This window comes from Meles meles, chromosome 9 (genome assembly GCF_922984935.1).
Source record: "Meles meles chromosome 9, mMelMel3.1 paternal haplotype, whole genome shotgun sequence".
NCBI lineage: Eukaryota > Metazoa > Chordata > Mammalia > Carnivora > Mustelidae > Meles > Meles meles.
In genome coordinates, this window is record NC_060074.1 from 60,057,234 (window position 1) to 60,083,703 (window position 26,470).

A 26,470-nucleotide genomic window follows, 5' to 3' on the forward strand; every position below is an offset into this window, starting at 1 on the left:
AAAGATAATGGAATCTCCTTTGTCATACCTTAATAAGATTAAATTAGATTAAAATGTTCACTTTTGAAAAGAACTGTAAGGACAAGAGACTATAAAAATTTAACTTTATTATATTTTTACATTTAGTTTCATTTAAAATTTACCTATATAGTTTTATGTAAACATTAATTAACTTATACCAACAGTACTCATTGTGACTTGTAGTATAATCATTTATAAATTAATAAAGTTCATAGTTTTTCTATAAATAAAAGAAACAATGTGGGTCTGTTTTCTTGTGAGAAATATTTCAAGTTTGGTAGAATGAGACTATTTCATAGATTTTTGACAGTGATGGCAAGAGTAAATTAACTAGACTTAAATTTAAACAAAAACTATCTTAAACTAATATAAGGAGAGTGAAAATGTTATTAGTTAAAGTTTACGTGGGGATATGAGCTTAAGATCAACTTTTATAGTGACTCAAACTAACTCTTCCATTTTAAAATAAGATAAAAACATGTAATGCATTCGTTTTCTGTTTGGATGTATATTGTTATACCAAGAAATTTTTGTTTAATTGAGGTTCCCCATAAATCTCATGACATTTTTTTTAAAGATTTTATTTATTTATTTGACAGAGAGAGAGATCACAAGTAGGCAGAGAGGCAGGCAGAGAGAGAGGAGGAAGCAGGTTCCCTGCTGAGCAGAGAGCCTGATGTGGGGCTCAATGAGGGGCTCTATCCCAGGACCCCGGGATCATGACCTGAGCCGAAGGCAGAGGCTTAACCCACTGAGCCACCCCGGTGCCCCTCCCATGAAAATTTTTTAACAAACAAAATGTGTGTGTGTGTGTGTGTGTGTGTGCATGAAAGGGTCAGACTGGTGATCCTAGACCTCTACCATAAAATAGAAGATATATAAAATTCAAATATACTTATAAATAATTTAATATGAAGCTTAAATATATTTTACTTAAAATAATAAAGTGAAAGTCTCTTAAACTTGATTAGCAAAAACACATAATTTGGTTATCTTCCACATTGTGCAAATATTTCATAGCAACAGATACAAGAATAGAAAAAAACCCTGCACTTCCCCCATATTCCATTAGTTCTTTTAGATGCGGTCCCTTTAGTTGGTAGGAAAAGTGCAATTTTCTCTTTCATTGGATATTGTTTCCATTCTTCAGACATTAGGGTTTTTAAAGAAACCATCAATGAGAAAAGGCTTAATTATATATTTTATTTGGCATTTATATTTTTATGTAGCAATTAATTGACTCAATTATGCAGTATTTATCAATTTGATAGATTTATCAATATAATACTCTCTTCTGTACTTGCTTCATGGCAGGGGACATAAGACACCTATTTGTGGCTTGTTCTATATCTTCAACAGAGAATAAGTTTGTGAGAAATCAGTTTTTCCCAGAGAAAGCTGCTCACTTTAGTTGTGTAAGGTTCCTGACCCAGAAATTAGATATTTGTATTGAGAAAGGATTCACCACTTTATTTGATGCAAAACAAATCTCTAGAATTTTCTCAGTCCAATTTATCATAGTTCCTTTTTGTGATACATCTGTACTGTGCATTTAGTTTCTTTTCTATTATTTCTCAATTTAATATTTCACTTTCTTCTTGTCTGTATTTCTTGTGTTGTCACTTCACATTTTTCTCTTTATTTTGTCTTCACTCCAGGAGAGGCAGTTACATTTACAGAAACCCACATCTTCTCAAACAAACAATAGACTTTTCTCCATTACTCTCACTTAAATCCTGACTCTTGGGGTCTTGCACACACACCCACCCTGACACACTTACATATTTCTTATTTAGATAAGAAATTAGGCCTTTTAAAAAAGTGTACTAGATTTGATTTACTTTTATTTCTTTTTTTGTTTGGTTTGATGGTCACCACTGGAACACCAATGTTTGAAATAGCTAATACCATTATTTTACACAGGGAGTAAAATTGTACTTTAAGGGAAAAAAAATCAGGATTTTTCCCACAATCAGAAATAATACAAAGCAGAATTTGGATAGTATCAGAAGCTACCAAGTGTAATTTGTCTCTCTAACTTTTCTGATCAATTTAACAATCAACGCTTCAAAAATTGACATCAAGTCAAGGAAATTCCAGAGCATGAAATGACAGAAGGGTATAATCAAATCTAATATACTGGTTGTAAACAATGGTCCTTTGTAATGTTCTGGAAACGATTTTATCTGCATATTTATACTTTCCCCAATGACTCTGTATAGGAGTGACAGCTGCAGTGTAGGGAAACCACTCATAATCACAAAATAAAAAGCAATCCTACTGAATTTGCTATGGCTTACACATGAGATGCTATTTTAATCACAGTGTAAAATTGCATAGGTTATGTGTTACATCCTGTGAAGCTACTGTATAGATTATCTTCCATTCAAGGAATCAAAGTTTCAGTTTCCCATTTGTATTTCAGTTTGAAATGAATACTTTGATTTTTTAAAAATTGCCCCCCCCCCTTTTTTTTGCTATGCTGCTGTTGCACAACTCCTTTTTTCAGTTCTATTCAATTGCTGTACCATGCAAAATAACTGTTTTATGGGAAAATGAAGAATTTGTGAAGACAATGAAGAAATAAAATCAGGCATCCCCCAAAACAAAAGATCTTACTGATGTTCATGACCAAGATACAGGCTGACATTACCTAAAGTACACTCCCAGGAATCATTCAATAATGATTTAACTGGTTAGTGGGAAATATAAAGAAATAAAAATAGTCATCAACTTAAAGGAACAAGAGTTTGGTATTACAATAATTCTTTTAAAGTACTTCAATTTTGTTTTTAAATATGTCACTTGGGAGACTGACATATTGGTGAGTTTTCCCCGAGTGAGATATTGTCCAGAGCAAGATATTTAGTGTATTAGAATCATGTTGCATTGATATAGTTCTCCCAATATTGGCTTAACAGAATATTGTACTGTCATTTGGACATACCTAAGGAAGTAACCGATTCTATGAAAAATTCTCAGCTGCTATGCATTTGATTTAGTATTCAACTTAGATTTAATGATGTACTTTGCTATCTGAATTTATATACAGGATAACAATTTCTTTTTTCCAAATATTAAGGTATTGTGACAAGGTTTCCAGCTACCCACAGACAATAACAGATACCTAAATTCCAATTTCCTCATGGATCTTCCAAAAACCACAGAGATCAATATATGAGACAAGTAAAAATATCCATAAACTATGCCTAAAGAGTAATTAGAGACAGAGACATTACACAATTTAATTTCCATATAGGCAGGGAAATAAATTCCGAAGACCAGCAGAATTGGTTCAGGAAAGCACACTACACTAGAGTTACACAGAAACTTGGTGAAGAAAGGGGGAATACAAAGGTCTCCTTAGAGTGATGGAAAATTATCAAATATGGTTTACCCACAGAGGAAAAGAGAAAAGTGTTATATATACACTATATAAGAAATGTTGAGAGCAGATATGTGAACTGAATGGTCAGAGCACTGGGTAATAAAGAGACTATAAAAAGTGACTTGAAAAGTGCACAAGACCTCAGTTAGCAGCCTTAGAAAACATTACTTCTTTGGGGTGGGGGGTAAAGACTCGTGCTGAGGATTGAATATATTTCACTAGAAATTTAATACCAAAACAAAAGTCTCTGACAAACTAGAAATACTGTAACAACAACAACAAAGGAGAAGGAGAACGAAATACAGAATAAGCTCATCAAGGACCTCATTGATAAAAATTAGGAATGAAATAATATAACTTAAATTGACCAACTGAATGGCAGAAAACCATTCTTAGGAGTGCAAAGATAAGAACTAGAGCAGATATTATTAACTAAAATTGCATGGTGGAAAGGGGAGGAAAAGAATTACAGGCTAATTTTTTTTTTTTTTTTGCCTTACTTTGGATTGAATTCTTTTGTGTGTGTGTGTGTGTGTGTGTTTTTTTCCATTTTATTTATTTTTTCAGTGTAACAGTATTCATTCTTTTTGCACAACACCCAGTGCTCCATGCAAAACGTGCCCTCCCCATTACCCACCACCTGTTCCCCCAACCTCCCACCCCTGACCCTTCAAAACCCTCAGGTTGTTTTTCAGAGTCCATAGTCTCTTATGGTTCGCCTCCCCTCCCCAATGTCCATAGCCCGCTCCCCCTCTCCCAATCCCACCTCCCCCCAGCAACCCCCAGTTTGTTTTGTGAGATTAAGAGTCATTTATGGTTTATCTCCCTCCCCATCCCATCTTGTTTCATTTATTCTTCTCCTATCCCCCTACCCCCCCATGTTGCTTCTCCATGCAACCACTCTGGAAAACAGCATGGAGGTTCCTCAAAATGTTGAAAATAGAACTACCCTATGACCCAGCAATTGCACTACTGGGTATTTACCCTAAAGATACAAACATAGTGATCCGAAGGGGCACATGTACCCGAATGTTTATAGCAGCAATGTCTACAATAGCCAGACTATGGAAAGAACCTAGATGTCCATCAACAGATGAATGGATAAAGAAGATGTGGTATATATACAGAATGGAATACTATGCAGCCATCAAAAGAAATGAAATCTTGCCATTTGCCACGACGTGGATGGAACTAGAGCATATCATGCTTAGTGAAATAAGTCAATCGGAGAAAGACAACTATCATATGATCTCCCTGATATTACAGGCTAATTTTATTCTTGCTCGTACTAAATCAAAATACACTGAGGAAAACGAGAGATTAAGGACATTATATAAAATTTTCTATAAAGACAGCTACTAGAAAAAAATATAAATATTTTCAAACACCAAACAAAAACAATAACAGGATAAAACAAACCCAAAACCACACAGTTAATGTTTATAAAAAAACAAAGAGAACGTAACATAATGACATGCTTTAAGAGAGTATATTCAACATAGAATATGTTAGTACTAAGAAAAAACATAGTAGTTATATCAGTAAGTATAATTACCTATTTTAATTATAAATTAAAAGAAAAGTACTATTTTTTCTTATAAGAAACAAAGGAAAACCTAACTCTGGAATATATTAAAAAATACAACTAAAACAAAGAATGACTAAAAAGTCGTTTAAATATATAACAAGGAAATAGAACTGGGAAAATCTTTTAAAAATCATAAAAGACTACTTTGCAGAATACTATTAAAATAAATTTTTAAAATCTAATAAAAGTCTGAGAAATAACACTTAGCAAAACTGGTACTAGTTGAGAGAGACAAGGGGCAACTTGAATAGCCCAATCTCTGCAGAAAAAAGAAAGAAATTTGTCAAAAAGCTACTCCACAAATAAATATCAGACTTGGATGATTTCACAGGGGAATCGTTCTTAACTTTTAAAGTTCAGATAATCCCCAAACTATTTGATAGTTCTTTAGCATGAAAAATAGAAAAGAATTTCCAAATTATTCTCTGAAGGAATTATAACATTGATACCAATACCTGATGAAATTACACATATAAACACACACACACAAATTGCAGATCAGTCTCCCTAATGAATACTGATGTAAAAAATCCTACATTAATTTTAGATAAAGAGAGTCCAACAGCGTAATAGAAAATGAAATACATCATGACCATATGTGACTCCTTTCAGAGATGTTAGTAAGACCATTAGTAAAATATATCATAAAAATAAATAGAATAGCATACCCATTTCCACAGATGCCCCATTCTTAATAAATATAAGTTAATAGAAAGCTTTAAAAGTATAAAACACATACAACTCAACCCAAATGCTATCATTTGAATTAATGAAAAACACTTGCCATTCACACAAAAACCAGGAACAAGGCATGCTGTTTACCATCAATTTCTTTTTAATAATATGTTGGAGGTAATAGCTAGCACAAAAGAACAAGAGAAAACTATTAGAGGTATAAGAATTGGAAAGGAATATGTAAAATAATCTCTATTTGAGATAATAAGACACTTGAAAAATTCATGAGAGTCAATGTATAAACCACTGGAAACTAAGAAAACTCACAGATAGTGGGATATAAAATTAACATACTCAGAAAAAAATCACTAGCCTTAAAAATGATCTGGATATAATGAAAGAGAAGATCCTATTTATAATCTCAACAATAACAAAAAGTTAAATGCCAAGTAGCAAACTAAAGAGTAAGAAAACATTGTGAACACTCCTGAAAGACAAAAACTAGATTTAAAAATGAAAATACATATAATATTCTTGTGTAGAATGACTCAACATCATAAAGATGTTAATATTCCTCAAATTAATTTATAAACTTTATGCAAATCTAGCAAAATTTTTTTCCTTATCGAACAAGTCGTTTCTAAAGTTCATATAGGACGTTATAGCAAGAAAAAACGTCAAACCCTTGAAAATTAGTGTCAAAGGGAGCATGTCATATCAGAGATTCATTGTATATTTAAAACAGTGTGATTCTGAATGATAAATAAGCTAATGAAACAGAATCGGAAGTCCAGAAATACACTCAAGCACATAAGGAAGCTTAGTATGTGATAATGGTAGCATCTCAAGTTATTGATGAAAAGATAGACTTTATAATAAATGATGTTAGAACAACTGGAGAGTTGTTGATAAAATGATAAATTAAACATATACCTTGCTAAACCAAGGGGTGTGTGTGTGTGTGTATGTGTGTGTGTGTGTATGAATATAAACCAAGCTAAACTTAAAATGTAACAGAGATTCTAAAGCTATACAAGTTCTAAGAAAATAATTTTTACAACCTTGGAATGGTAAAAGTTTTTCTAATAGTGATTAAAAAATTCAGAATCAACGAAGGAAATGATTGATAAATTTAGCTGCACTGTAAACAAACAACAACAAAACCTTTGCATGACAAAAATCAGGAAAAAGACCAAAAAATATTTGCTGGGAAGAGATGTGCCACTGATTTTACCACTTGAAAAAAAAAGACAAAAAAAAAATGTATGTAAGAAATGGACAGTTGACAGAAAAAGAAATGTCCTAATGCTTAAATATCTGAACCTCATTCATAATAAAAGAAATGTAAACTAGAACTAACTGAGGTACTACTTCTCACCTATCATAATGACAATTATGGAGAAGACTGACTCATTCTGTTAACATGGCTTTGGCAGAAAGATCTATTACATTGTTGATGGTAGTGTAAAATGGTTCAAACCGTATGGAGGGGAGTTTAGTAGTATTTTAAAAAATTGCATATGCATTTTGACCCAGAAATCCCACTTATCAACTCTTCCCCTGAAAATAATTTTCCCAAAATATACATACAGGTACTCAATTCATTCTGGCATTGTTTGTAATGCCCAAAATTTGGAAACAACCTCTAGGTCCCTGTAGGGGACTGGATTAACAACAGTATAACCAAGTCAAATGGCTGTAAAAGCAACTGATCAATTCTGTAAGGCACCAGAGGGTAATGGCAGCTATGGCTTTTTTAAATTACAAAATTATTTTACTTATAATGGAAATGTATTTTGAAAACACACTCAAATGAAGAATGTATTAAAATCACTAGTAGCAGTAATATCAGTAGCAGAATATCAACAGCATTATGTACATGCTGTCTTTTACTTACGGTTTACAGTTTTGACTGGTAATATTGGGTTTACCCTCTCTGGGGAGGCAGCGTTTTCTTCATCTGTCACATATTCAAAATTAATGATGAACATCATAGCCACGCCCTCTTGGTTTTTCACTGGAATTATGTGAGTGTTACAAATGAAAGTGGACCCTAAGGAGATGAAAAATGAATGTTAGGTCAAAAACATGCTTTCATTTTGAAGTGTTAGTAATATTAAAATTATAATAAACCTTTAGAATTTTCTATTATAAATGACTATTAAAATTTAAGAAAAATAATTTGACTTTTATTTTCTATTTCATTGTATGTTTATTTACATAAAAATGTACAAATGTTGCCATAAAGACCTCAAAGGTAAATTTGGGTACTTCCTTATGGAAAAACAGAACATTAAATCTCATTTGTCTCCACACCTACCATGTAATAGTATAGGGGAAAAAGCATATTCTTTAACTTTGTAGAAAAATTCAGGCTTCTTATATATATTTTGGTTAATTCTGAATTTGTATAAAATATAGCTATATGAACGGAAAGATAACTCATTTGTGTCATCTTGATTTTAGTGCTAAGTTATTTCTTTTTTTTTTTTCTTTTAATTTCCTGGATAGAAAATAGTAAGTTATTGACTCTGTATATATTCCAATACTTCTTTTCTTTTTATCTGCAAAATTCACAGTGCCCAAATTATAATGATTTTATTTGGTATGTAATCTGTTAGAAAATAAGAACAATATTTTGTATATATTACTGTGTTAATTTAATTCCTTAACCAAAAAGATGATATTCTTTTTAAAGCAAAATTGTGGGGCTAATAAGATATATTTTATTAGACTTTTCTGGAAATAAGAACAAAAGGATGACTCAGTTTACAATTAACTACTGTCATCCATCATCTAACAGAAAATTCAAGATCCAAGATTTAGAGAATTCTGTCAAGATGTTGATTTCTTTTAAATCAATTGACTTCTGACTGACTTCTTGAACCTGATTTCTAGAACTAAGTATTTCCTTAAAGCAGCTTACATCTTTACCCTCTGGATATTTCTTTTTTTTTAGTCATGGTAATGGAAACCTCAGGTTAGGGATTTGTTTGGGTTCAAAAGTATTTTATTTTTAAAATGCAAAACTTCAGGAAAAGTTCTCAAGTAGTCAGACAATAGAGAATTTTTTGACTTTTTTTGACTAGCTGGAATCATTGTGAATCTTGAGAAAAATGGTGGTTCAGTGCAGAGAGAGGAGCAGGTTGGGAGCAAGCTGGACCTGGGTACAGGGGAAGCTGTGAGAAAGAGAGAGACTAGGAGCCTGAGGCCAGGGGCATTGTCAAATAACAGAAGAATGTAGTTGGAAGCCCAACATCCCTAAGACCAGTGGATACTAGTATTCCAAAATGGTGTCCTATGCATGCTATAACTATTAAAAACAAAGTAAGTGTGAGAAAATTCTTTGCTCTTTTCTCATCCCTAAAACATGGCTCCTACTTCCAGAGCTGAGAACAAAGACTATTGCTAATATTGCTATAGACCGAGACATCACAGGTGGAAGAGCTTTTGAGGGCGGGCCTAGAGATCTACTTACTATTTACGAAATTGTTTGTATGAGTGAACATGTTCTAATTTCTAAGGAACTGACTTACAAAAACGCTTTTAGAGCATGGACTCTTGGTAAATTGGGGATGTCTATGTGCTAGTTATGATACAGATTTTTAAATGTCAATAGCCTGCCAGATTTGAAATGTAGAAGACCTTATTTATAATTAATCTCGTATTTTCTATAAATATGGCCATGGTTTTACAGATGTTGAAAAATATGTCTTAAGAATGACATGCTGCACCTTCACAGTCTTCAGCTATATCTTTGATTCATTTAATAAAATAGTTAGCTAGAAGACTTGTCATAGTTTCCATGGTAACAAACAGGATGACTTTAGTAAACAGAAAATAAGCAATTTAAGACTGTTCCATTAGAACTAAAAATAGAATTGCTTCAGGCCAGGCATTACAATACAAACTGGCTAAACAGAGAGACTGAGAAGATGCTAGAAATAGCCATTGTGTATTCTGCTAATGAACCAAAATTCATATTGATTTAACCACTTAAAATGACATTTCTTGGATCATTTAGAATATCATTGTGCATTCACAGATTTGTTACTTAGCAGTTTCAAATCTTCCAACAATTGAAGTGTATTGCTGATTGTACCACAAGATATAAAGCACAGATTTTTAAGAAATCAATAAATAAAAGATGTGGGAACAGAGATCTAATAGGTTGGTAATAGAGCACAGTAATTTCGCTTCTGGTAATAGGGGCAAAATCACGTATTGCAAAACTGATGCTTGTAAATTTACTGGCTAGTGCTAAAAATCATAAAACTATAGTGCTTTATTAAAAAGTTCAGTTACACGCATTGTCTCCATAGCATATTGAATATATGTAATTAATCTGGGATTTACTGCCCACTAGCATTGTTTCCTGTGTGTTTCTATTAAGCAATATATCTCCTCTAAAGTCAACTGAAAATTCACATTTACATTTTTTTCTCTTTTAGTTTTTGGATTTAATGTCTCCATCAATCTTGCAAAGCATCCTGGAAAGCAGATATTGAAAGGAGATACATGGAATTTAGAAGAGAAGGAGAATCAAATACATTTTATAGAGCAAAAACATTTTAGCTTGCCTCATTCGCAAACTCCCAAGTTCTGTCAAGGTATTACATTTATAAAGTAAGATTATTTTAAGAAGGCATTACTGTGTGCTCCTAAATACTGTTCTTGAATGCAACATTGGGAGAAAGAGAAATGGAAATACGATCCAGTAAACACTAATCTAGCAATGAAGAAAAAAACAGACACACTCAATAAGATGTAAATTAGAGAACAAAACCAATCTAGAAAGAAAAAGTTCAACCACCTTGTTAAAATGAATCAGTATTCAAATGGAATTAATAATGTTTGTTAAGAAGCTTATTTACAATAAGATTATCTAATAATTTTACAATTATGCATGCAATTATACAAATATTAGTTAAACCCAGGTTCATTTCCTTGTTTTGTCTCCTGAGTAAAAACATTCTCAAAACCAGGAAAAGCTGCTTAGGAGAATAATGCTCATTATAATAAAATGTCTAGTATGTTAATTTTTAACTGTGGCTTGTGAACTCAGGTAATCTGAATAATTTTTGTTTTATTAATAAATTGGTAGTATATTCCTGGCTTTCTCATTTAAAAATAAAAGACCAGGACTCCTCCCTTTTATATTTTTTTAATTTTTATTATTTTTTTAAAGATTTATTTATTTGACAGAGATTACAAGTAGGCAGAGAGGCAGGCAGAGAGAGAAGGAAGCAGGCTCCCAGTTAAGCAGAGAGCCTGATGCGGGGCTCGATCCCAGGATCCTGGGATCATGACCTGAGCTGAAGGCAGAGGCTTTAACCTGCTGAGCCATCCAGGCGCCCCAGGACTCCTCCTTTTTAGCTACTTCAAAGATGTTTTATTCTACTGTTTTTTTTTTTATTTACTTGACAGAGCACACACAGGGGGAGCTGCAGGCAGAGGGAGAAGGAAAAGCAGGCTCCACGCAAAGCAAGGAGCCCAATGGGGGCTTGATCCCAAGACCCTGAGATCTTGACCTGAGCCGAAGGCAGGCACTTACTCAACTGAGACACCCAAGCAATCTATTCTACTGTTTGTATTCACGGGGCATACGTATGTCCCCTAAAATCAATAAATGTGTATTGAGCACCTAGTATTGGGTCACACACTGGTCTGGGTTCTCAGGTGGTGATGAGAAAAACAGCAATAAAAAAAAAAGCTTCTGTTCTTAAAGAATTTATATCATCATAATATATAAATGAATAGACACCTAATTTATGAAGTAGAAATAAGTATGATGAAGGAAGAGAGAGCAGAATAAGATTATAGATCATAACAGTAGTAAGGGAATGCATTTCTTTTGAAATGACATGTAAGCAAAGACATAAAAGAAGCGATGGAGTTCACTGTGTCGTCCATGGATAGAGTGCAGCTGGAAGAGAAAACCGCAAGTACAAAAGTCTTAAGTTAAAAGCAGGGTTGTAAGCTCAAGGAACAATGTGGAAGCCAGTGTAGCTAGTGCAGTATGTTGGTTGTTGGGAGGATGTGGTTGAAAAGTAGGTAAGGTTGTAGGAGGAGTAGGGAACCACACCATGCAGAAGGCTCATGCATGGATTTGGAACTTTCCTCTCAGTTACACAAGAAGGGTTTTGTGCAGAGGCTGACATGGCTTGACTTAAAACTACCCCTCTGACTTCTGTGTAAAAAATAGCTTGGGATACCAGCACAGAAGCGGGGAAGCCAGTAGGAAAATATCACACTAATACTGACAAGCAAGAAGAGTGTCTGGACCGGGGTGGTGCTGAAGCTGGTGAGAAAGGGTCCGTTTGCGATGGTTTTCATGGTAGGGATTATAGAGCTTGCGGTGTAATACATGGCATGTGAGGGAATGAGAGGGGTCACAAACAAGTCCAATCTTGGAGGTTGAGAAACTGGAAGAATGGAGATGCTCATTTATTAATATGGGGAGGACTGTGGAAAGAGGTGGTTCTGGGAGTTGTGTAAATCTATAGGTTTGGGTTATGTTAGGTCTGTGTTTGCTTATTAGATACCTAAATGCAGATGTCTAGAAGTCAGTTGGGTATAGGACACTGCAGTTTGGTTCAGGGATTGATCCAAGCCAGACCTATGAACTTGAGAGTAATTAGGATATAGATTATATTTAAAGATAGTACAAGGTCATCTAGGGAACAAATAGAGAAGTTGGATTTTTGAGCCAAACATTATGGGACTAAAGCATCAAAGAAGGGAAGATGAAAAACCAGAGAACATTGTAGAGGAGACATGGAAGTGGGAAGCAAATCCAGAGTCTAGTGCACTGGGGGATAAGAGAAGGAAGTATTGCAAGAGGAGGGCATGAATCAACTACAAAAAACTTGCTAATTGGCTCAGTGAGGGCTAAGAAAAGATCAAGTCAAGGGTAACTTCTTTTAGTAGATTAGGTAGATTAGGAGCTAGGAAACTGTTTGGAATACATGTAAGAATGAACAAGAATAGGAGTGTACAGTGGGTGCCTGGCTGGCTCAGTTGGTAGAGCAGGTGACTCTTGATCTCAGGGCTGTGAGTTCAAGGTCTACGTTGACTATAGAGCTTACTTTAAAATAAATTCTAAAGAAAAAAAAAGCACAGAATTGTACACAATTACAGGAAAGTCTTTTGAGGTGCTTTACTAAAAATGTGATCAGAAACCAGGGCTGGGGGGCGCCTGGGCGGCTCAGTGGGTTAAAGCCTCTGCCTTCAGCTCAGGTCATGATCCCAGGGTCCTGGGATCAAGCCCCACATCAGGCTCTCTGCTCAGCGGGGAGCCTGCTTCCCTTCCTCTTTCTCTGCCTGCCTCTCTGACTACTTGTGATCTCTGTCTGTCAAATAAATAAATAAAATCTTAAAAAAAAATTTAGAAACCAGGGCTGGTAACTAGAAAAGATTTTGAAGTGATCAGACATTGGATTTTTTTTAGGTTGAGAGACACTACAGCATATTTATACACAAATGGAATTAATGTGTTTATTGATTACATTTCAAATTTTTGTTGCATAAAGTCCCACCATTCGGTAAGGTCAGTAAAAGTCTAACAGTAATTTACAAGACAGTAATTTTCTAATTTTTATTTCCTTAGTCAAGTGCAACTCGACTTTAGTGTTAATTAATTTTCCATGTTTTGAACCTGTAGAAAATAGTTTATAATCTATTGCTTGAGAGCATCACTCTCTAATCAGAGTGTCTGAATCTGAATCCTGGCTCCATCCTTTAATAGCTGGGTAAACCTTGGATGATTTTAGAAATGCCACAGCAACTCAGTTTACTCTTCTGTACAATGAAGGGGGATTCTTTCTTCATAGAATTGTTCTGGGGACCAAATGAATTAATACCCATGTACTGTGATATTAGAATAGAAAGCTACCACTTTCCAAGGCCAGGCCTAATGAAGGGATTTTAAAGGCCCCCACTAGGACCTTTGAAATATGTTTTATGAAGATGAGAGACATGGAGAATTGGTATTTGAAAGCTATGTGGATGAATGGTGGGCCATAGTGGGGCCTCAACCATGAGAGTGTAGAGGGCCAAAAAGGAACAACCTCTCAATTTCTGTGGCAGAGATAATGGGAATAATTATTGAGACAGGCAGGTATAACCAAGTGTTGGCAGAAGGGCCTCATGGTCAAGTCTTCTGGACCAGGAGTGGGCACGGGGTCCTCCAGGGATGGGGATGAAGGAACTGCAGAGGAACGAGAGATGGCAAACTACCAGACACTGGAGGCCAAGGAGGAAATAGGCAGGGAGAGAACCAGCAGGGGAAGGAACCTGAAGGGAGGCAGAGTCCTGCAAGAGTTCTGAAGAGCCTATCTAGGAAAGACAGTGTCAGCTCTGCCCATCGGCCAGATCCAGAGAAGGCAAATACAATAGCCAAGTATGGACTGTCCTGCTCTATAATCTTTCTGCCTTCAATGTTCACAATAACCAAACTATGGAAAGAACCTAGATGTCCATCAACAGATGAATGGATAAAGAAGATGTGGGGTGTGTGTGTGTACACACAATGGAATACTATGCAGCCATCAAAAGAAATGAAACCTTGCCATTTGTGACAATGTGGATGGAACTAGAGGGTATTATGCTTAGTGAAATAAGTCAACCACAGAGAGATAATTATCATATGATCTCCCTGACATGAGGAAGTTGAGAGGCAACATGGGGGGCTTGGGGGGTAGGAAAAGAATAAATGAAACAGGATGGGATTGGGAGGGAGATAAAATGTAAAAGACTCTTAATCTCATAAAACAAACTGAGGGTTGCCGGGAGGGGAGGGGGTAGGGAGAGGGTGGTGGGGTTATGGACATTGGGGAAGGTATGTGCTATGAAATGTGTAAACCTGGCGATTCACAGACCTGTACCCCTGGAGCTAACAATACATTATATGTTAATAAAAAAATAAAAAACAAACAAACGAAAAAATATATAATCTTTTTGCCTTTTCATCTTCTACTTGGAGGGAAACAAAGAGCAACCAGAGTGTGGGAAGAGGGTAATGGTAAGAGGTTGAAGCTGGCTTTCTATTGCATTCTGACCTGAAGCTGGTTGAGAGTTGAAATTTTAAAGCCAAATCACCATCTGAAGACAGGGATCAATTACTCCAGTGAATAAAGTTAAATGGGATGATGAAAAACAAAAGCTGCACTTTGTTCACAATCCAAGCTTTACACTGATCGATAAAACTCATATACATGTAAAGCTCTTAGAATAGTACCTGGCATGGAGCAAAACTCAACAAGGTGAGCCATCATTTTTGCCTCTTATTAGAGGATCTCCAGAGAGATCTCCAGTTAACTTTCAAGGCTCTCTGTGTAAATTTCCTCCAATCTTTGTCATTCTGAAAACCAAAATCTACACTATTTGTATTTTGGGGCACCAAGTGGAGATTATTCCTCTCTGCGCTGACTGGTTTAGTGAATGCCTCAAAGTTTGTGATTTCCTATTTTCTGGTAAACTAGGGGACACTTTGGTGTTTAAAAAAATATCTTTAGAGACCTGCCTTAGAGGAAAAACAAAAGATCGCAGCCTCAGGATACACAGGTCTCATCAAAGAGGCAGCATTGTTCAGCTTGAGTTGAAAAACCTTTCAGAAAAGCAGAGGTGGGGGGGCGCCTGAGTGGCTCAGTGGGTTAAGCCGCTGCCTTCGGCTCAGGTCATGATCTCAGGGTCCTGGGATCGAGTCCTGCATCAGGCTCTCTGCTCAGCAGGAAGCCTGCTTCCCTCTCTCTCTCTGCCTTGTTGTGATTTCTCTCTGTCAAATAAATAAATAAAATCTTAAAAAAAAAAAAAAAAAAAGAAAGGCAGAGGGGATCATTGTACCTCCTAGAAAAAGAGAGCAACCCAGGCACAAATGACTTCAGGTGGAATCAAGGGGAGGCAAAAATAGGAAACAAGTGAAATTTGTACTTGGCTTTTCTTAATCTAATATTTCCTTTTATTTCTTTCAGTACTTCTTACATCTTCCTCTGCTCTCTCCAGGCCTCCAAGGTGAAATATGATGCCCTTGCTCTTATCAAGGAGGAGCATCATGAAATATATTAATTTCACGTAAGATTGTTAAGGACATAATGGATTACTAGTCTTAGGAAATTATTTTTTAAAGGGGAATAGTGAAAAACAACACTTAAGATGAACTCCAATGTAGCCTCCATGTAAAAGAAATATTTTGGTTGTATAGATAAGACCATCCAGATACCTCTCAACTCACACCATATAAGTAATTGCCTGCTGATATCAATACACTGTAGAACAGAAGACCATAATGGAGTCCTAAAACAGAACTAGAAGAAATTTCTATGATTGGAGAGTTCATGGGCCATTCCTTAGCCATTTAACTATTTTTAACAAATGTTTTCCCACTCTTGATAAGAAAAGCAAATACATACAGACTTCATTTGTACTCATAATCCGTTTTGAGAATGCATCCCTAGGTTTGCAGAATAACTGAGCTGTCAAAATGTTCCATTTATAGCACATTTATAACGAGACTGTAAGCTCCCCAAAGACAAGATATTATCAATCCATGCACACAGGCCTCAACATATAACAGGAATTCAGTGAATATTTGCTGGCTACTTTTCTTTCTTCCTGAAAATGAGTTGTTCGTGAAAAGCTGCCCACAGGAGATGACCCTTGAGCTAGGCCAGAGCAGCATTTGTGACTGTGGTGGGTAGTGGCCTATAGTCTTAAGAAAATGGATTTGAGTTATAGAGAGAGGCCTAGGTTCTAAACTTGATGAGTTATCTCACTTTTCTTTGTCTTGTCTTGGCTTTTTCTCTGCACATTCAGAACATACTTCTCTTTTAAAGTTGAAGCACTAAATGAGAGGATGCATTTAGAGTTCGGTGCCTAGCATAGAGTAGGTACTCACAAATGGTAACTTATGGGAATGTAATCTTTTAACACATTAGTAAGTGTAGAAACTGAATATACCTAAAGTGTTACTCTTATAAGAGGCCAGGGAATGTGGGGCTTGAGCTTTTCAGGATGAGTAGGAGTAAACTTGGAGAAGAAGGAAGTTTCATGGAAAAGAAACATGCACAATTCAAACCAATTTCACTCTAACAACTAATTATTCAGAAACCACTGTGTGCCAGGCACTGTTCTAGGTGCTACAGGTTCAACAAAGAACAAAATTTAGCTAAATCCCATCATGTAGTTTATGATCTAGTGGAGTTGGGGGAGACAGAAATAAATAAGTAAAATACAAAATAGATTGAAGGGTGATAGTATCATTGAACACCAGAGAGAAAATTAGGAAAGGGGTAGTGAGTGCTGGGAATAGGGAAAAGTCTGTAACTTTTAGTAGAGTAGGAAAGGCCTCCCTGAGAGTTCATCAAGAACTGATGAAGTTGAGAATTGAATCATGAGGGTATCTGGGGAAAGAAGTAACAACACATGTGAAAACCCTGCCTGGTGTGGGGCTGAATTACATCCTCTCAAATCCATGCACTGAAGACCTAACCCCAGTGTGACTGTATTTGGAGACAGGACTTACAAGGAGGTAATTATGGTTAAATGAGGTCATAACGGTGTGGTCCTATCCCAAAAGGACTGGTGTCCTTGTAAGAAGAAGAAGAGACACTAAGAGTGTGTGTACAGAGAGGAAAAGCCATGTGAGGAAAGAGTGAGAAGACAGCCACCCGTAAGTCAAGTAGAGAGTTTTCACCAGGGACTAACCCTGACAGCACCTTGATCTTGGACTTTGAGCCTCCAGAACTGTGAGAAAAGGTATTTCTATAAATCAAGCCACCCAGTCTGTAGTACTTTTTTATGGTGGCCTGAGCTTACTAGGATAGGCCCGAAGGCTGAAGAGCAGACGGTCAGTGTGGCTAAAACAGATTAAGCTGAGGGGAAAGTGGGGAGAGATCCAGGGCTGAGCAACAACAGAGCAGGAAGAGGGGAGAGCAGCAGAAGAACAAACCCCTTGTGGGCACTGTAATGCCTTCCACGGACAAAGGGAAGCCACTGAATAGATTAAAAAAAAAAAAAAAGGAAGTGATAGCCTCTGGCTGCTGTAAAGACATGGACACATGAAGCACTTAGCTTGCTAAGCAACTTGATCTGAACAGACTAACAGTATACCAGGACATATCATGTGGAATGGGAAGTGATGGAGGAGGCTTTGAGGGGTAGAAGGTCATATTGTGAAAGTCTTCAATGTTCCTGGAATTCAGTCTTTTGAGGTTGTGGGTACAGTGAATTGCTTTAATCCTGAGGGTATCTTCAAAAGTAGTATTTTAGTTCACACTTTGGATATGGGCTGTTTTAGGTACTAGTGATGCCTTAGGGAAGAGAAATGAGTTCAAAAGATATAGGTGCTATTTATTTGAAGACAGAAGGTACACTTAGAAAAACTATTTATTGGGGCGCCTGGGTGGCTCAGTCATCAAGCAGCTGCCTTTGGCTCAGGTCATGATCCCAGGTCCTGGGATCGAGCTCTGCGTTGAGCCCCACATAGGGCTCCCTGCTCGGTAGGGAGCCTATACTCCCTCTCCCACTCCCCCTGCTTGTGTTACATCTCTCGCTGTGTCTCTCTCTGTCAAATAAATAAATAAAAATCTTAAAAAACAAAAACAAACTATTTATCAACAAGACTAATGGAATAGATTATGGTTTAGCGGATCTTATGGTTTGGGTCAAATGGGACTGTTTACTGGGAGGCAAATATTCCAATACTTGCCTATTTCTCTATTTCCCCAGTCACATGGTTACATCTAAAGGAAGCTAAGTGAAAGCAAATTGGAGGAAGTCATGTGAGCTAAGAAAGACATTTTATACAGAACCATTATTAACAAAAAGACTGAGCTGGCAAAAATTTGGCAGTGCACCTAACAATACATGAGTTATAAAAAACAAATCAACATAATAATTACCAACACATACAGTTTTAGCATCACAATCAGAGATATAAGGAAATCGTAACAATTATGAACATACTTAGATAGTTGATGAAGTTGACAGAGTAACATGGGACTAGCGGTACCTTCGCACAATTTCCAGGAAGGATTATATAGACGCCTCTCATTTGAAAAATGAAGAACTAGCCCATTTACACAAAGCTCTTGTCACATTCACGTTTTGGGTGATGGTATTAGCACTGTCTGAGATGTCAACAGCATGAATAATTTATTTTTAATGATTTCTTATTTTAGACAATTTTAAACATTCAGAAAATGCTGAGGCAATGCCAATGAGTAGTAAATTTCTTGGATAGGGAGCACTGTGGAGCCTTGGAACTGAACGAACCCAGCTCTACTGTTATTCATGGGGTGGCCTTGGGCAGGTTACTTAATCTCCCCAAAATTCAGCTTCCTCATCTGTAAAATGAGGATAAGAAGGGAAAGTGCCTCACCTCATAGTGTTGTTTGGAAGGTGAAATTAGAGAATACTTGTAAAATAGGTAGCATGGAATCTGGTGTATAAAAATTGAGCAGTAAATGAAAGTTATTATTATTAACTGGTATGGGAAAAATAAATTTCTTAACTTGAAGTGGTGGTTGAACTTCCCTCAAAGTTTCAATGATAAAACTGTGTCGTTCATCGTTTGACGTTCCTTATGGAAATTCAGTGATGAAATGATTACCTTGATCCCTTGTCTTCAGATGATAAAATGCATCAAATGGCCATTGGAATGGGGTAGGAGCTTGGTAATTTAATTATCTACTATCTTTAGTATCCACTACCTTTAATTATCTACTGTCTTAAAATATGTCTCCTTAACTTTGAAGTGACAGGCCCTTGGGTTGGTTTCCTATGTTCCTCTTGTCCCTACAAACTATCTTATTGCCTCTAAAAAGAAAACTACAGACCAGGTAAGTAACAAAAACAGAGCTCAGCCTATTTGGGCAGGCCCCACAGTCAGTGGAATTTGGTATATAGCAGGAATGTGTGAAACAATCTTTAATTCTGGGTTTGCTCTAGGAGTACCATAATTAGTATTTGAAAGCACATGTTAGGAAGAAGGGTAATAATAACAGCTAACATTTATTGGATGCCAGCCACCATTTTAATGGCTTTACATGCATTAATATCCCTTGCATTTTTACAAATGATGATGGCACCATTATCATCCCTATTATGTAGATGAAAAGTAAGCCATGCATATTTCCTTTTCCTTGATCTTGGGGCACTCCTTCCCCTCACCGTGACTGGGGAGGAATACTTGGATTCCAATTCCTTCATCAGACTAAGACCCTGAATTCCATGATTTTTAAATCAGGTGTGTTCTAAGAGATTTTTATCTTTCATAAGTAACGGCCTGAGCTAAAACTCTTTCTTCCTTTTCCCCCCAAGTCTTGCACATTTCTGCAGCACTCCGGATTAGGCAGACTTCCTTTCTCCTGCCAAAGGAGAGGCAGGAAGTTGCCATGCACTTGCTGGGACTTGCCCGGCCTGGCATTTCATTTACTCCATTCAGTCCTATGCTGCCCCATGCCCTTTCCACTGCTTTTCCTTTCCTATCAGCCTCGGCTTTCTAGGAATAAGGGTGCTCTGCTCTGCTCCCTCAGTCTCCCTACATTATCTTACTACTGCTGTTAACAACTACATAATTAAGTCATGGTACTATTTTCTGAATGTTTTCTATGTGCCATGTGTTTCTCATGAGAAAACGTTATCTTAAAGAAGTCTCTGAAGTAGGTAGTAGAACCAGGTTGGAACTCTGAACTTTCCAGCATTTACTCTTTCTCCTACGTCAGTGTTTCCCATACAGTGAGATGCTAATAGGGATTTTGGAAAAGTGTTTTCTATAATCAATCCGGTTTGGAAAGTGTCCTCTTAGAGGAGGTGCTCGGGGCACATTATAGCATGAGAAATTTTGAGAAGCGCTGCAAAAATAAGCATGTTTATTCAATCCGCACATCTCAAATTTATTTGACTCTGAAATACTATTTTAGAGAAATTTGCAATAATATGTAGCTCCTTGCAAAGCCATTGGAAAACACTGAGTTGTGTCACACTCCCTATCTGTTTCAAAGACATCCTTCTGAGGGGGAAGAAAGTATATACCATAGCTGTTTATAGGAGAGGAAGAAACTGCAGAAAACACAAGGCTGAGGCAGGAGGGGAAAGAGAATTGCAAAGGCCAGTGTCATCTACTTAATGTATTTTGCTTGGTATTGGTCCTGATCTGAGCGTTCAGAAGCTCAGCCAAAACAGCATTGTCATGTTTGATCACGTATCTTGTGGTGATGATTTCCCCATAACCTAGCTCTAAGTCGAAAGGTTATCACTAAATATGAGAAATATTTCATATCCTATGTCCTACTATTTAACAGAGATTAGGTTTTATAATGTAAAAAACCCTAATTCAATAATTCATTCGTATTCTGCACCAGAAATCACATGAGATAACTCTGATATCTGCAAGGAAATATTTTCACTGTGTTTCCTTAGGAGTCATTCCTCCTCATTTTCAAAATATGGGGATATGAAACTTATAATTATTTGTTTACTCTCACTCATTCCTATTGACACATTTTCTGTTAACATTTATGCTCAGGTGTTAGGTTGTTTTCATACTTAAAAACTTGATTATTGAAAAAAAAAACAAGTTCAGCTATTTTTCTATTTTCTTTATGAACCACTAATAAATTATTTGGGGGATTGAAATTAGAAAAGTAAAACTCCTACATCTTGTCTGGCTAGTAAATAAGATCGTGTCTTGAGATGTGCTATTATGATTATCCACTGCTCAGTCTTGGTTCTTGTTTAATTTTGGAGCTGTTCGGATTGAATTAGTGTCTTGGTACTAGTAAGTGTTAGAACAAGCTGAGGCTGACTTACAGTGCTGTAGTCAATGTCCAAGCAAGCCAACTCTGTATTTGTAATGAGGAATTTGGGGACCCATTTGTGACAATTTTTAATACTTTGTGGTTTTTACACTCAAGTAGATATTTGGTTATTTGGTTCAAAATTTTTTGTAACACATACTCATGTTACGAAGTTGCAAATATATCTACAGAAAGCTCATCACACTAAACTACCATTTTTTTCAGTAAAATTGCATTAATACTTAACAGACTGGACAGACTCAGAATATGAGCAAATTTGCACATCTCCAGAGTATTTACACACTACTGTCAAGGTCAAACGTAATTAGAATCCCAAGCATCACTGTTTGGGTGTCATTGCTAACTAAGCCTGTATGTGTCACATACCACATGTGTGGTATGCTCCATTCATGGTATACTTGTGACTGCTGAAAAGAATTATACATTTTCTGCTCACACTAGGTTTGCAACTTTGGAGCAAGAACATAAGTTATAAGTAATACAAGTTTATTTCATATCTTAGAATGAGTAAAAATATTTTTTAAATCAATAAATTTTAAGAAGAATGTGTGAGGTACCTACCATGTGCGAGGTACTAGATCAGAAATTGTAGGAGTTACAAACGCAAATAAAAAAGGAAACTTTCATCAAAAAAAAAAAAAAAGAATCCACTCATGAGCGTGTGCTATATCCAAGAAGAGGACAAGCCACAAGGCATTCATGGAAAAAGGCTGGACCTTTCAGCTGGACCTTAAATGACTGTGATGGGCAGAAATTGGGAGCGGAGGGAAAAGAGCTAGAAATGAAGAAACATGGTGAATCTGGGGCAAAGGGAGTGGTGTGTGGTCCCCTCTGGGGCAACCAATTCAATTACCTCATGCCTCATATTTCTGATTTTAACAACAACAAGAAATAGGTACCTGCTATTAAACAATTGCTATTGACCAGTTATCATGGTGAGTCCCACACTTGATCTTATTTAATCTTCATAAGAACCCTAATGGAGTACCTATAGTAAATATCCTCATTTTATGGAAGACCTTGAGTCCTGGAAAGAAGCAACTTCCCCCAAGTCACACACCCAGTACGTTGGTGAGTCAGGATAATGACCTCAATGCCACCATCTTCATACAGCACAGTGAGGCCTTTTCCCCCCTACTCATCTATAGGTCACACAGAGCTCTGCAGTCTTCCCAGGGCTGGACTTGAGCACACAGCTTCAGGATGCTAGGAAATACCTTCCACTTCATTCAGCACAGGGTGAAGGAACATTTTAAAACACCAAGCAAATCACAGAAAGTGGTTCAGACCTCTTCTGAGGGTGCTCTGTAGTGAGTACGGGCCTTAACCGGGTTAAAAGTAGGCTCCATAGGCCTGCCTGGGACAAAAGCCATAGAAGCAGAAAAAAAATGAAATTGAAGTTATCTCTCCAGGTAACTTAGCCCTCTTGTCTCATAAAATTTTCTATCCTGTTTGAGCATTACAACTTTGGATTTTCATTTTTATTTTTTGAATGCCTAGACTATTTTTACAGAATGGCAGATGGAGCAGAAAGGATGTCCTGGAAACTAGTGACAAATGGGTTTTTACTCCCATTGGCAGTGTTGGGGGAATACCCTCTCCTAGGCTTTGACACCAGGCTTGGGGGCAAGTGACTACTACAGATGTTCCCTGCTCCCTCAGGCAGCCCAAAGCGTGGGCTTACAGCAGACGCCTGATGGCACGGATTGCTTTGTAATGGCTTCCATTGCCCTGGATATATATTTCTGAATACAGCTGCACAGCAGGAGAGAGTTTTTATTTCAAATTCACAATGTCCTCATTCATTGTTGCTTTTGTGTTTTACCCACATCAGGAGTCGTGACCTAGTATATATTTTCCAAGGTAGCAAAGTAGCAACTGCTATGGTCCATCTGTCCATTGAGTCCAAGAGAAAAATGTGGCTGGGGACAATCTGATTTGTGCACCCAGAAACATACGTTTATCTGAGGGGCAGGATGTACTTTTTGTATCCATGAAAGGTTGTGCAGAGTAGCAGATAAGCATAAAGCTTCTGCATCCGACTGTCTTTTGAACTTGGAATAAGTTACTTAACTGCTCTGAGACTCAGTTTTCTCATCCAGAGAATAGGGATGATGTTACCCACTGCATAGTGTTATTGTAGGATTAAGTGAGCTAATATCTGCAAAAAGCTTAAAATATTGCCTTATACATGGATAGTTCTTTTATGGTAATAAAAGTTATAGAGTTCAAAATTATTCTTTGATAGTTCCTTTATTACCATAAAGGAACTATCATAAAGGAACTATCGAAGAATAATTTTGAACTCTATAACTAACAAGTCATTCATTAACTGAAAGATAGAGCTAAACCATTTCCTCAAGTTAAGGGGAATGAACAAAATGTGCTTATAATGCACTCACTTCCCTGTGAGCATCTAACTGCCCATACACACCCCGTATTTCTGGTTCTGTTGGCCTCTAACTGTACATCTCCCTCCTCAGATCTTGCTTCTGGTTCTAAACTTCTCCTAGGTTTTATCTCTTAGGAAAATTTGCAAGTCCATATTTTATTTAAGGGTCTTGCCTAAGCACTTATTGACAGAAATAAATGGGGCTCAATTTTCAAATAAAAGAATAAATCTCAGCTCTCGTGCCTGAAAATCTTTGGCAGATAAGCCCTATGCTCATTTGGTTTTATCCATAACTAGAAATATGTTGGACATAAAAGCTGGGTTAGTTCCATCAGCTGAAGTTTAAGCCTTTAGCTTCTCCAAACAGAAACCTCCATCTAAATACCGATGATTCCGCTTCACCTGATAACTTTGTAGCTGACTAGTGACTGTCTATCAATATCTTACTTCCCTTAATCTATGTGCACTTGAAGGGAACTACCCTGGAGATAAAGTCCTATATTAGAGAAGATTCTCTAAAGAAGGAAATTTCAGTTACCTTGATGAACCAATGAGATAGACGTTTTGATGGCAATGGAAGCTTACCACCCTTTAAATGGTAAATAACTAAAGAAAAAATTAAATTGAGCACACTGGTGAGATTTCAATAGACATTATAAAATCAATGGCAAGGCTGATTTGTCATGTATTATATTTGAGAAGAAAAAGATTAAAACTTTTAAGACGAAAAGACTTAATTTACTAGATTTATGTTTTCTGTCACAGTAAATGGCTAGGGATGAAGACAGCAGGCAATATTATATATCACTGAAGCTAACAAGAACAAGGAAGGATCCAACATTTGGTTATCTACTAACATCACTACAAGAAAATAACAGGAAGACTTTGTACCCAAATTTCAATTCACAAGAAGAAAATTAATTGATTTTGTCAATATTTTTTAAAATATTGCTCCTTCTAAGAACTGCACCTGAGAAGTAATCAGTATTTTAGTCTCTACATGTAGATTTTATGGAAAACCTCCCAGAAAGATGATATCAAGTTGCATCTTTTTTTTTTTAAAGATTTTATTTATTTATTTGACAGAGATCACAAGTAGGCAGAGAGGCAGGCAGAGAGAGAGAGAAGGAAGCAGGCTCCCGCTGAGCAGAGAGCCCGATGCGGGGCTCGATCCCAGGACCCCGAGATCATGACCTGAGCCAAAGGCAGAGGCTTTAACCCACTGAGCCACCCAGGTGCCCCTCAAGTTGCATCTTAATGGAGAATGCACAAATATTTCTAAATTCGTCTCAGAAGACAAGGTGTAGAATGCTTGGTAAAATTAATATAGACAGTGAATGGTAACTCATAACTAAGCTAGAAGGAAAATAATTGAATAATGGCATATGTTCCTCCTCAGCCATGCCGTCTTTAGGAAGGCAGTGAGATGGGGTGTCAGTGTTGGTATTTCTGTTGAATTGATTCAGTTTGCCCTTTTAGGCTTATTCTCGATCCTTCTCCTCCTGTACAGAATGGAGAGAAGATGCTAACAGGACTGCCTCATCCGCTGGCTTCTAGTTGGTTTTTAGCTAATAGCGATTTCCAGCAAGAGATTGAAGGGAAGGAAGAGAGAGATGGAGTATTTTCCCCCAGATTCTCGCTCTACTGCATTCTCTGCTCTATTGCAGTTTGGGATGTACCCCTCGCTAAATTCATAGTTCCTGTGAGCCCTCAGCACATGGATCTGTCTCAGGATTCCAATAACTATCATTCCCTCTGCTTGACCCTTCTAATGACCCTTCATGGTTACTAAGCCCGGGACATTGCACTGTTTCTTATTGCTTCTCCTAAGCCCTACCCTCGTTTTTGTAAATGGCTCTTTCATGAACTCTCCTCAAATCATCCAATTTGAGTGTTCCAAAAATATTTGGATACTGATTCATACAGGATAAAAATATTACTAGACAAGGAATGTAAGTGAAAGCAGACATTCCATATTTAAACAATAAAGATGTAGCAAAATATGGGTGTGATGAGAATCAGTTGGAAATGTTAGACAAAAAGAAACTAAAAAATCAGGCCAGATAACAATATAATAATAATAATAATAAGTGCACTACATTTGTCCCCATATTGATTGGCAGAAATCTTAATCAGGAGATAATAATCAGACATATGGAGAAAAATTACTTTCCAAGATTAATTCCTTTAAAACTTAAGCAGAGATGAAATATAATAGATCTAGTTCTGAGCGGTGGTCAGAGGATGGCAAAGCAATAAGCAGTACTAGCCTAATCAAATTCAACAGTTTAGTGAAAGTGAGAGGAACTAAAAATAACCATGAGGAGAGTACTTAATGATGAAAAACAAACAAACAGAAAAACCTGACAGAAGATTTAAAACACTTTTTATAAAGTACTCATTAATATCCCAGGGGCAACTTTTAGATCACTTAAAAGCACCACAGTGTGTTTCCAAGAAATTAACTTGACCACAAGCCCTGCATGACCAAGTGGCAAAAATATACACTTAAATGAAGAAAACAAAAAGTTAAGACGTTTTTTCCAAAATGAAGAAATTGTGAAAGAAAATTAAGGAAACTAGTAAAA

At 36.6% G+C, this 26,470-nt stretch overlaps 1 protein-coding gene across 2 annotated transcripts in view; it reads right to left on the minus strand.

Annotated features, from left to right (window-relative positions):
* KCNH7 (potassium voltage-gated channel subfamily H member 7) overlaps positions 1 to 26,470 on the minus strand; it is a 496,127-nt gene that overhangs the window by 156,108 nt on the left and 313,549 nt on the right. For both annotated transcript variants that reach the window (XM_046018072.1, XM_046018071.1), the window contains exon 3: positions 7,570 to 7,725. In XM_046018072.1, the coding sequence (XP_045874028.1) occupies positions 7,570 to 7,725 (156 nt within the window). The remainder of the gene's footprint in view (positions 1 to 7,569; positions 7,726 to 26,470) is intronic.